At 41.7% G+C, this 12,706-nt stretch overlaps 1 protein-coding gene across 5 annotated transcripts in view; it reads left to right on the plus strand.

Annotated features, from left to right (window-relative positions):
* Positions 1-5,087, plus strand: part of LOC100405984 (UDP-glucuronosyltransferase 1A6) — a 61,638-nt gene extending 56,551 nt beyond the window's left edge. For all 5 annotated transcript variants that reach the window (XM_008999725.5, XM_008999724.5, XM_008999722.4 and 2 more), the window contains one exon: positions 4,057-5,087. In XM_008999725.5, coding sequence (XP_008997973.1) covers positions 4,057-4,354 — 298 coding nt within the window. In that variant the 3' untranslated portion in view covers positions 4,355-5,087. The remainder of the gene's footprint in view (positions 1-4,056) is intronic.
* Positions 5,088-12,706: the final 7,619 nt, after the last annotated feature.

The raw sequence follows: 12,706 nt of genomic DNA on the forward strand, positions 1-12,706 counted from the left end.
GAGTGCAGTGGTGTGATGTTGGTTCACTGCAACCTCCACCTCCCATGTTCAAGGAATTCTCCTGCCTCAGCCTCCCAAGTAGCTGGGATTACAGGTGCCTGCCACCACACCTGGCTAATTTTTGTATTTTTTTTTTTTTTTTTTGAGACGGAGTTTTGCTCTTGTTACCCAGGCTAGAGTGCAATGGCGTGATCTCGGCTCACTGCAACCTCCGCTTCCTGGGTTCAGGCAATTCTCCTGCCTCAGCCTCCCGAGTAGCTGGGATTACAGGCACGCGCCACCATGCCCAGCTAATTTTTTGTATTTTTAGTAGAGACGGGGTTTCACCATGTTGACCAGGATGGTCTCGATCTCTTGACCTCGTGATCCACCCGCCTCGGCCTCCCAAAGTGCTGGGATAATTTTTGTATTTTTTAAGTAGAGATGGTGTTTACCACGTTGGCCCGGCTAGTCTCAAACTCCTGACTTCAGGTGATCCACCTGCCTCGGCCTCCCAAAGTGCTGGGATTACAGGCATGAGCCACCATGCCTGACCTGGGTTTATAAGTAAGATAATTTAGAGGTTATTATTCACTTTATAAAAGGATCCTTTAATTCCTATATAATTTATCTTAGAATTTATTTAAAATTGTATTTCCCCTGGTAGATATAAAATGCCAATTTATATAAAAAAGTTGACATAATAGATATCTGATCCATACATTACTGCACAGAAAGAAGTGCTCTATTATAAGAAGTATCCTTGAGAGAAAAACAACTCAAATGCTTAGAAGTACAGCTTTTCGCAGCACTGGAACCTGTGAGAAATTTTGTCCATGGAGTTTATGAATGAGGGAGCTATAAGATATCACAGACAAAGGCTTCACATAAAAGCAAAGGCAAAGTTATTCCAACGTGGCCCTGAAAATGCTTCAAGGGCAAGTGATTTCTGCGTGAAAGTTATTATATTACTGTCAGGCTCACTGGTAATGGGCTTCTCAGAACATTCTGGGAAGAGGTGGTGGCCAACGGTGGGTTTCATCCAGCAATAGATGGTTGGATTTATTGTTGGATGAAATCCAACAATGCCCATGCCCCCATGCTGTGCCTATAAACACCCCAAGACCCTAATAGGAAGATGATGTTTAACATGATTTATGACCAAACACTAATACTACGTTATAATAATGTTTCCAAATAACACTACAGGTATATTTAAAGACCGTGTATTAGGCTGTCCTTGCATTGCTGTAAAGAAATACCCAAGACTGGGTAATTTATAAAGAAAAGAGATGTGAAGCTCCTTGTGCATATGTGCATGCGTGTTTGTGCACGTGGCTGTGCTCATGTGTGGGTGTACACATGTGCATTCAAATGAGTGTGTGTGTGTGTGTGTTTATGAGAGTGTCAGTTGCTTTCTCCTGTGGTTACCTCCTTTCAAAGGAAGTAGCAGCCCGGAAGACAGATGGGAAGAGCTGGAGCACGTTCAGATGAGAGGGAATAGAACACAGGGGGGCACACCAGCTTGAGCAAGGGATAACAGGGGAGGACTGATGACTGACTTCCCACCTTTGAGGTTCTAATGTGTGTGTGGTGCCACTGGATAAAAGATTAAAGTTGGCTGGGCACCATGGCACAAGCCTGTAGTCCCAGCCATTCAACAGGCTGAGGTGGGAGGATTGCTTGAGCCCAGAAGTTGGAGGCTGTTGTGAGCCATGATCATGCCACCACACTCCAGCAGCCTGGGCAATAGAGTGAGACCCTGACCCAAAAAAGAAAGAAAGAAAGAAAAGAAAGAAAAGTCAGGTGCCTAGAGGGCTGGGTGGTGTGCTCCCATTTCTTCCTTCCAGCAACTTCTTCTGTCCACCTCAATATCAGGACATGCTGATCATACATCAATATCATTAAAACCTGACTTCTTCCCTGAGCTGATGCCGCTCCTTCTTGAGGCTCACATTGTTAATATAATTTTGACTCCTTTTTCAGGGGTATAGATAACTTCTTGTAACCTAAGAATGACTTGGTGAAAGTTCCCTAATACATTAGTTTTTAAAAAGCACAAATCAGTGAGCTCAAGTTATTAACTAACTTTCATCTATTCATTTTTGAGCCATCTCTGTCCGACTGTGAATCTCCATGATTCCAACACTCTGAGCTGGGACAGTACCTGCACAAAATAAAAAGAAGTGGAAAATCTTCAAACATCAGTTTATGCAGAAAACCAGGCCATAATACGTGCTCAATAACTATTGAATGAATTAATGAAAGTTCTGGCCAGGTGCAATAGCTCACTCCTGTAATCCCATTATGGGAGGCTGAGGCAGGCAGATCACTTGAGTCAGGAGTTTGAAACCAGCCTGGCCAACATGGAGAAACCTTATCTCTACAAAAAAAAAATTAGCCAGGCATGGTGGTGTGTGCCTGTAATCCCAGTTATTTGGGAGGATGAGGCAGGAAAATCACTTGAACCCGAGAGGGAGAGGTTGCTTTGAGCTGAGATTGTGCCACCACACTCCAGCCTGGGCGACAGAGCGAGGCTCCATCTCATTAAAAATAATAATAATAAAAAGAAAAGAAAGAAGCTTCCAAGAAAAACCATCTTAAGATTTATATAAAAGGAAGATGATGTTTAACATGATTTATAGCCCAGTACTAATATTACATTATAATAATGTTTCCAAATAACACTACAGATATGTTTAAAGACAGTGTATTAATTAGGCTGTTCCTGCATTGCCGTAATGAAATACACAAGACTGGGTAATTTATAAAGCAAAGAGGTTTCATTGGCTCGTGGTTCTGCAGGCTATACAGGAAGCATAGTGCTGACATCACTTGGCTGCTGGGGGAGTCTCAGGGAGCTTTTACTCATGGCAGAAGGCAAAGCGGGAGCGTGCATGTGACATGGCAAAAGCATGTGCGAGAGAGAGAGTTGGGGAGAAAGAGTCACATGCTTTTTAATGACCAGCTCTCACAAGAACTCGAAAGAACTCACTGTCAGGAAGACAGCACTAAGCCGCAAGGGATCCAACACTGTGATCCAAACACCTGCCACCAGGCCCCATCTCTAGCATTGGGGATTACAACTCAACGTAAGATCTGAGTGTGGGCAGATATCCAAACTCTATCAGTCAACAGCGATCATGATGAGTCCTGAATAGGAGGGTCTTTTTTTTTCTTTCTTCTCCCGTTTCTACCTTCTCCTCCTTTTTCCTCTCCTCTTCCTCCTCGGTCCCCTCTTCATACCTCTAGCACCACGGGTTGAAGCACCTAACCCATCTTGGATTGAGATGTTCTGATTGGGCTATCAACACTGCCCAGAGTAAACAGAAATCCATTTTGCACCAAGTGGCTGCACAGGCACAGCTTAGTGTTTCAATGACTGAATTACAAATATATCATCACCTTGATTTTGGCACTTACAGATGGCTTTTACTTTGGCCAGAGGTGGTTGTTTACAAACTTCAGACTGTTTATAATTTCTGACATGATATTTTCCTTTCTTCATTTTACTATATGAAAGTATAATGAAAATTTTCACAAAAATATCACTAAAAAGAAGAAAAGTAGAAGCAAGGTTAAAATATTTCTGAAATATAATTTTGGTCTTTCTTTTCCCTCCCTTCCTGCCTCCCTTCCTTGATTTCTTCTTTCCTTCTCTTCCTTTTTTTAAAGAGATCAAGAACATTTATTAAGAATATGTGTGTGGTTCCCTTTCAGGTTATAATAGTAACACAGCCTGGGCAACACAGTGAGACCCTGTCTCTACAAAAAATTTAAAAGTTGACCAGACATAGTGGTGCATGCCTGTAATTCCAGCTACTCTGGAGGATGAGGTGGGAGGATGGCTTGAGCTCAGGAGCTGGAGGATGCAGTGAGCTATGGTTGTGCCACTGCACTCCAACCTGGGCAACAGGGCGAGATTGTATCTAAATACAACAACAACAATAATAGAAACAGATTTCCTTTCCCAAGTTTGGAAAATCTAGTAGCCTTCCTCGCTGGCAGCAAGCATAAAGGGAGGATTGTTCATGACCACAGGTGTTCCAGGCATAACGAAACTGTCTTTGTGTTTAGCTATAAGGAGAACATCATGCGCCTCTCCAGCCTTCACAAGGACCGCCCGGTGGAGCCACTGGACCTGGCAGTGTTCTGGGTGGAGTTTGTGATGAGGCACAAGGGCGCGCCACACCTGCGACCTGCAGCCCACGACCTCACCTGGTACCAGTACCATTCCTTGGATGTGATTGGTTTCCTCCTGGCCATCGTGCTGACAGTGGCCTTCATTGCCTTTAAATGTTGTGCCTATGGCTACCGGAAATGCTTTGGGAAAAAAGGGCGAGTTAAGAAAGCCCACAAATCCAAAACACATTGAGAAGTGGGTGGGAAATAAGGTAACGATTCCCTAATCCGTTCCAAACTTGAAAACAGAATCAGCGTTAAATTCATTTTATTCTTATTAAGGAAATACTTTGTATAAATTAATCAGCCCTAGAATGCTTTAACAATTTTTCTTAAATAAAAATAATCAAATCACTAGTCAGTAAAGATTTTTGAATATGTATTGTGCCTCCTCCAGTGTCTTCGATCAGGATGACATGGGCCACCTTTCAGAGGACATGTGGACAGGCTGGCATTCTATGTTACTTTTCTTAGTTAGAAAAGTGGCCTGCTTTGGAGTATGGGATTCATAGGTGGTCCTGCCACTGCCTCTACTTCAAATGGCAGTTTTCACTTTATCTTTTGGCTTCTGTAGATGGTTGCAATCGATCCTTTACCAATAATGGTCGGTCCTCATCTCTGTCCATGCTACATAGATGTCACCTTCTGTGTTTAAAGAAGCGGAACCTTTGTACCTTCAGAACATAGGTGAAATGAATGAATGGCTTGGAGTGCACTGAGAACAGCATATGATTTCTTGCTTTGGGGAAAAAGAATGATGCTATAAAATTGGTGGGTGGTATATTTGAGAAGATAATTAATGCTTATGTCAAATGTAGCTGAATTTGATAAAAACCCAAAGTACAGCAATGAAGTGCTGGGCAAGTGTGTTTTTTTCTGATGTTTCCTACAGCTAAAAATATCTTAATAAAGTCATATAAATTATATTTAAGTGTTTTCTCTTCATTGGTGTTGCATTTATTTATTGCTAAGTTTCATTTTCTATAAAAGTAGCGTGTGATTATGACGGAAAATTTGGAAAATATAGAGCTTCACACACACACCTTCATCGCATGTGCACAAATAAATGGATGAGAAAAGAAAAACAGTAATCATATTGCCCAGAATAACCACACTTACAATTTTGGCAAATACACATACTCACAAATATTGCAGTTATACCGAATATACTTAGTGTTTGCTGACACTCTTTCTTCCACTCTGTCGTGAAGATTCTCCCAAGGTGTTTTTTGTATAATATTTAATTCATTTTCAGTTGTCAAACAGTATTCCATTTCATGGATATACCAGGATTTATTTAACCACAACTTCTGGTTGGATTCACTTTTATTATTTTGTTTAATTAGAAAAAAAAAAAAAAAAGACCTCGGCCGGGCACGGTGGCTCATGCCTGCTATGAGCACAGCCTGGGCAGGCGCTGCTGCATGATGTCCCTATCACCCTAGTCACCTCAGCCAGTAGCGAGCCAATGGCCAGCCCTCCAGCTGTCTGAGATGCATGAGTGAGACTCTAGTTGTGCTTGGCTGGACATGGCACAGATCCACAGACCCACCCAGGTGACTCACACATTTGTGAACTATAATAATTGGTTGTTTTTAGTCATTAAGTTTTGAGGTGGTTTGTTACACAGTCATTGCTGACACATTCACTTCTGGCTCTAAATATATCACTTTTCATGTGTTGCATCTGAAGATCTTCAGAGGACAGAGATGTTCCACCTACCCTATAGCCACTGTAGCGTGGAAAGCCATGCTTAGCTGCACACAGTAGGCATGCAGTCTGGGTCTGTGGAATGGACTTGCAACCACATCATCTGAGTGATCTTTCAAAGGGGAAAGAAAGCTCAGTAGGGAGCAGGAGGAGGGAGTGCAGAGGGCACTACTGTGGAAGAAGGGGCAGGGGTAGCTGCTTATGTCTATTTTATGGGGATCAATGTGTGTCCAAGCGCAGAGCTAGGAATGATGCAGGAATTTCATGGGGAAGAAATGCGGGTATGATAAGAAAGCTCATTTTCTAACCATCTGAATTCCATGAAGTAGAAAGAGGCTCCTCCTGAGAGTAACGAGCCCCTGGTATTAGAGGTGTCCAAGCATAGGCTGAAGAACTCCCATTTGGCTGGATGGGCAAACTTGGAGTGGGAGTTCCACCTAAGCAGCCTTGGCCCTAGATGTCTCTGAGTTTTGTTCCTGTTGCCTTGCAGTGCATAGAAAATTTCCCAAAGACCAGCAGTTCATTGTTCTAACTGACCTGGATCATCTCTCCTAGCTACAAATGACAGGGAAATCTTTTGGGCCCCACTTTTGGGTTAGGGAATCAGGATGCCTCCTACCTGTTTTTAATGTTCTTTATCTTGTAAGTATTCTGCTAGTGGGAATCCACTTTCTTATCCCACAAGTCATCCAGTCTCTGGGAAGGAGGAGTACTCTCCCCAGGGCCTCTCAGTCTGTCCCTCCTCTCCTCTCCAACTGTCCTGACCACATCTCCCCACCCAGGGCTCACAGGCTGTGTCCCCCTCAGACTTGGCTGTAAGCCATCCCCACTTCTACCATCTCCCTTTCCCAAACACGCCCCTGTACTTCAGCACACACCTGTGAATAACAGAAATGTTGAATGGCAACATGATGTGGAGTTTTTACTCCAGAGCCCTGGACACTCTCCAAAGCCCTGGCTTGACAGAGACTCAGGGAGGCAGTTGGGTCTCAAAGTTCCAAGGGTCTGGGATCTAACGGTGATAGTTCTAGTGAAACCCTCTCACGCTGCCAGGGGACCCATTCCTGTAAGAAATATGACCGAAGAGCTCAAATGTCTCACTTTGACAACCAATCCTGCCATTTGCATTTCCATCGATGTGTATTGGGCAAAGAGCAGAGCTTTTTCTTGTGGTTAATTTTTGTTTCATCCAGAAGAGGACCCTAAAGGAAGGTCAGTATTTAGGTTCCAGAGTAGCTCTTTAAAAACCTTTAAAGGAAAAGGGAGTTGGGATAGTAAAGGGCCATGGGATGAACCTTTGAGCATCTAGGAACGTGAGACAGGAGGAGAAAGCCTCTGAGAGCCTTTATTCCACCATCTTGACATCTGTGTTAGTGTTTCTCAATTTTTAAGAAGCTGTGGATGTTGAGAGGACCCCTTGCAGGAGTTATGAGACCTGCTGATATGGATTTCTCATTAGCCATTAATTATCACTGTCTAGAAGAGAGGGAGAGGGGCCTCTATTAAACTAAGCATATTATCTATTGCTGTGTAACAAATTATCATAAACTCAGTGGCTTAAAAGAACACCCATTGATTATCTCACAGTTCCATGGACCAGGAGTCTGGGCATGCCTTTACTGGGTTGTTTGCTTAGGGTCTCAGAGGCTGCAGTCCTTTCTGGAGTTCAGCTACCTCTTCCAAGCTCATGTGCTTATTGGCCAATTCAGTTTCTTACAGTTGTAGAACTGAACCCCTCAGTTCCTTGCTACATGGCCCTCATCACAGGCAGTTTGCATCATGGCTGTTTTCTTTTTTTTTTTAATTTTTTATTGCATTTTAGGTTTGGGGTACATGTGCAGAACATGCAAGACAGTTGCATAGGTACACACATGGCAGTGTGTTTTGCTTCCTTTCTCCCCTTCACCCACATTTGGCATTTCTCCCCAGGTTATCCCTCCCCACCTCCCCCTCCCACTGGCCCTCCCCATTTACCCCCAATAGACCCCAGTGTTTAGTACTCTCCTCTCTGTGTCCATGTGTTCTCATTTTTCATCACCCACCTATGAGTGAGAATATGTGGTGTTTCGTTTTCTGTTCTTGTGTCAGTTTGCTGAGGATGATGTTCTCCAGATTCATCCATGTCCCTACAAATGACACAAACTCATCATTTCTGATTGCTGCATAATATTCCATGGTGTATATGTGCCACATTTTTCCAATCCAGTCTATCATCAATGGGCATTTGGGTTGATTCCAAGTCTTTGCTATTGTAAACAGTGCTGCAATGAACATTCGTGTACATGTGTCCTTATAGTAGAACGATTTATAGTCTTTTGTATATAGACCCAGTAATGGGATTGCTGGGTCAAATGGAATTTCTATTTCTAAGGCCTTGAGGAATCGCCACACTGTCTTCCACAGTGGTTGAACTAATTTACACTCCCACCAACAGTGTAAAAGTGTTCCTTTTTCTCCACATCCTCTCCAGCATCTGTTGTCTCCAGATTTTTTAATGATCGCCATTCTAACTGGCGTGAGATGGTATCTCAATGTGGTTTTGATTTGCATCTCTCTGATGACCAGTGACGATGAGCATTTCTTCATATGATTGTTGGCCTCATATATGTCTTCTTTCGTAAAGTGTCTGTTCATATCCTTTGCCCACTTTTGAATGGGCTTGTTTGTTTTTTTCCTGTAAATCTGTTTGGGTTCTTTGTAAATTCTGGATATCAGCCCTTTGTCAGATGGGTAAACTGCAAAAATTTTTTCCCATTCTGTTGGTTGTCGATTCACTCTATTGACTGTTTCTTTTGCCGTGCAGAAGCTGTGGAGTTTCATTAGGTCCCATTTGTCTATTTTGGCTTTTGTTGCCAATGCTTTTGGTGTTTTGTTCATGAAGTCCTTGCCTACTCCTATGTCCTTGATAGTTTTACCTAGATTTCCTTCTAGGGTTTTTATTGTGCCAGGTCTTATGTTTAAGTTTTAATCCATCTGGAGTTAATTTTAGTATAAGGTGTCAGGAAGGGGTCCAGTTTCTGCTTTCTGCACATGGCTGGCCAGTTTTCCCAACACCATTTGTTGAACAGGGAATCCTTTCCCCAATGCTTGTTTTTGACAGGTTGATCAAAGATTGTATGGTTGTAGATATGTTGTGTTGCCTCTGTTGCCTCTGTTCTGTTCCATTGGTATATATCTCTGTTTTGGTACCAGTACCATGTTGTTTTGATTACTGTAGCCTTGTAGTATAGTTTGAAATCCGGTAGTGTGATGCCCCCCGCTGTGTTCTTTTTGCTTAGAATTGACTTGGCTATGCAGGCTGTCTTTTGGTTCCATATGAAGTTCGTGGTGGTTTTCTCCAGTTCTGTGAAGAAAGTCAATGGTAGCTTGATGGGGATAGCATTGATTCTGTAAATTACTTTGGGCAGTATAGCCATTTTCACGATATTAATTCTTCCTAACCATGAACATGGAATGTTTCTCCATCTGTTTGTGTCCTCTCTGACTTTGTTGAGCAGTGGTTTGTAGTTTTCCTTGAAGAGGTCCCTTACATTCCTTGTGAGTTGTATTCCAAGGTATTTTATTCTTTTTGTAGCAATTGTGAATGGTAGTTCGTTCTTGATTTGGCTTTCTTTAAGTCTGTTATTGGTGTAGAGGAAGGCTTGTGATTTTTGCACATTGATTTTATATCCTGAGACTTTGCTGAAGTTGCTCATCAGTTTCAGGAGTTTTTGGGCTGAGGCGATGGGGTCTTCTAGGTATACTATCATGTCGTCTGCAAATAGAGACAATTTGGCTTCCTCCTTTCCTATTTGAATACCCTTTATTTCTTTTTCTTGCCTGATTGCTCTGGCTAGAACTTCCAGTACTATATTGAATAGGAGTGGTGAAAGAGGGCATCCTTGTCTAGTGCCGGATTTCAAAGGGAATGCTTCCAGTTTTTGCCCATTCAGTATGATATTGGCTGTTGGTTTGTCATAAATAGCTTTTATTACTTTGAGATACGTTCCATCGATACCGAGTTTATTGAGGGTTTTTAGCATAAAGGGCTGTTGAATTTTGTCAAATGCCTTCTCTGCGTCAATTGAGATAATCATGTGGTTTTTGTTTTTGGTTCTGTTTATGTGGTGAATTACATTGATAGACTTGCGTATGCTGAACCAGCCTTGCATCCCTGGGATGAATCCTACTTGATCATGATGAATAAGTTTTTTGATTTGCTGTTGCAATCGGCTTGCCAATATTTTATTGAAGATTTTTGCATCTATGTTCATCATGGATATTGGCCTGAAGTTTTCTTTTCTTGTTGGGTCTCTGCTGGGTTTTGGTATCAGGATGATGTTGGTCTCGTAAAATGATTTGGGAAGGATTCCCTCTTTTTGGATTGTTTGAAGTAGTTTTAGAAGGAATGGTACCAGCTCCTCTTTGTGTGTCTGGTAGAATTCGGCTGTGAACCCGTCTGGACCTGGGCTTTTTTTGAGTGGTAGGCTCTTAATTGCTGCCTCGACTTCTGACCTTGTTATTGGTCTATTCATAGTTTCAGCTTCCTCCTGGTTTAGGCTTGGGAGGACACAGGAGTCCAGGAATTTATCCATTTCTTCCTGGTTTGCTAGCTTATGTGCATAGAGTTGTTTGTAATATTCTCTGATGATGGTTTGAATTTCTGTGGAATCTGTGGTGATTTCCCCTTTATCATTCTTTATTGCATCTATTTGGTTGTTCTCTCTTTTCTTTTTAATCAATCTAGCTAGTGGTCTGTCTATTTTGTTGATCTTTTCAAAAAACCAGCTCTTGGATTTATTGATTTTTTGGAGGGTTTTTCGTGTTTCAATCTCCTTCAGTTCAGCTCTGATCTTAGTTATTTCTTGTCTTCTGCTGGGTTTTGAGTTTTTTTTTTTGATCTTGCTCCTCTAGCTCTTTCAATTTTGACGATAGGGTGTCAATTTTAGATCTCTCCATTCTTCTCATATGGGCACTTATTGCTATATACTTTCCTCTAGAGACTGCTTTAAATGTGTCCCAGAGGTTCTGGCATGTTGTGTCTTCATTCTCATTGGTTTCGAAGAACTTCTTTATTTCTGTCTTCATTTCATTGTTTACCCAGTCAACATTCAAGAGCCAGTTGTTCAGTTTCCATGAAGCTGTGCGGTTCTGAGTTGGTTTCTGAATTCTGAGTTCTAACTTGATTGCATTATGGTCTGAGAGGCTGTTTGTTATGATTTCAGTTGTTTTGCATTTGCTGAGCAGTGCTTTACTTCCAATTATGTGGTCAATTTTAGAGTAGGTGTGATGTGGTGCTGAGAAGAATGTATATTCTGTGGATTTGGGGTGGAGAGTTCTGTAGATGTCTATCAGGTTTGCTTGCTCCAGGTCTGAGTTCAAGCCCTGGATATCCTTGTTGATTTTCTGTCTGTTTGATCTGTCTAATATTGACAGTGGGGTGTTAAAGTCTCCCACTATAATTGTGTGGGAGTCTAAGTCTCTTTGTAAGTCTTTAAGAACTTGCCTTATGTATCTGGGTGCTCCTTTGTTGGGTCCATATATGTTTAGGATCGTTAGCTCTTCTTGTTGTATCGATCCTTTTAACATTATGTAATGGCCTTCTTTGTCTCTTTTGATCTTTGTTGCTTTAAAGTCTATTTTATCAGAGATGAGAATTGCAACTCCTGCTTTTTTTTGCTCTCCATTTGCTTGGTAAATCTTCCTCCATCCCTTTATTTTGAGCCTTTGTGTATCCTTGCATGTGAGATGGGTTTCCTGGATACAGCACACTGATGGGTTTTGGATTTTTATCCAATTTGCCAGTCTGTGTCTTTTGATTGGTGCATTTAGTCCATTTACATTTAGGGTTAATATTGTTATGTGTGAATTTGATACTGCCATTTTGATGCTAGCTGGCTGTTTTCCCCATTAGTTGTTGTAGATTCTTCATTATATTGATGCTCTTTAGCAATTAGTGTGATTTTGGAATGGTTGGTACTGGTTGTTCCTTTCTATGTGTAGTGCCTCTTTTAGGAGCTCTTGTAAAGCAGGCCTTGTGGTGACAAAATCTCTGAGTACTTGCTTGTTCACAAAGGATTTTATTTTTCCTTCACTTCTGAAGCTCAGTTTGGCTGGATATGAAATTCTGGGTTGAAAGTTCTTTTCTTTAAGGATGTTGAATATTGGCCCCCACTCTCTCCTGGCTTGCAGAGTTTCTGTCGAGAGATCTGCTGTGAGTCTGATGGGCTTCCCTTTGTGGGTGACCGGACCTTTCTTTCTGGCTGCCGTTAGTATTTTCTCCTTTATTTCAACCTTGTTGAATCTGACGATTATGTGCCTTGGGGTTGCTCTTCTTGCAGAATATCTTTGTGGTGTTCTCTGTATTTCCTGCAATTGAGTGTTGGCCTGTCTTGCTAGGTGGAGGAAATTTTCTGGATAATGTCCTGAAGAGTATTTTCCAACTTGGATTCATTCTCTTCGTCACATTCTAGTACGTCTATCAAACGTAGGTTAGGTCTCTTCACATAGTTCCACATTTCTTGGAGACTTTGTTCATTCCTTTTTGCGCTTTTTTCTCTGATCTTGGTTTCTCGTTTTATTTCATTGAGTTGATCTTCGACTTCTGAGATTCTTTCTTCTGCTTGGTCAATTCGGCTATTGACACTTGTGCATGCTTTGCGACGTTCTCGTATTGTGTTTTTCATCTCCTTTAATTCATTCATATTCCTCTCTAAGTTATCCATTCTTGTTATCATTTCCTCGAATCTTTTTTCAAGGTTCTTAGTTTCTTTGCATTGATTTGAAACATGTTCTTTTAGCTCACAAAAGCTTCTCATTATCCACCTTCTGAAGTCTAATTCCATCATTTCATCAC

This window comes from Callithrix jacchus, chromosome 6, assembly GCF_049354715.1.
Source record: "Callithrix jacchus isolate 240 chromosome 6, calJac240_pri, whole genome shotgun sequence".
In the NCBI taxonomy this organism is placed as follows: Eukaryota; Metazoa; Chordata; class Mammalia; order Primates; family Cebidae; genus Callithrix; species Callithrix jacchus.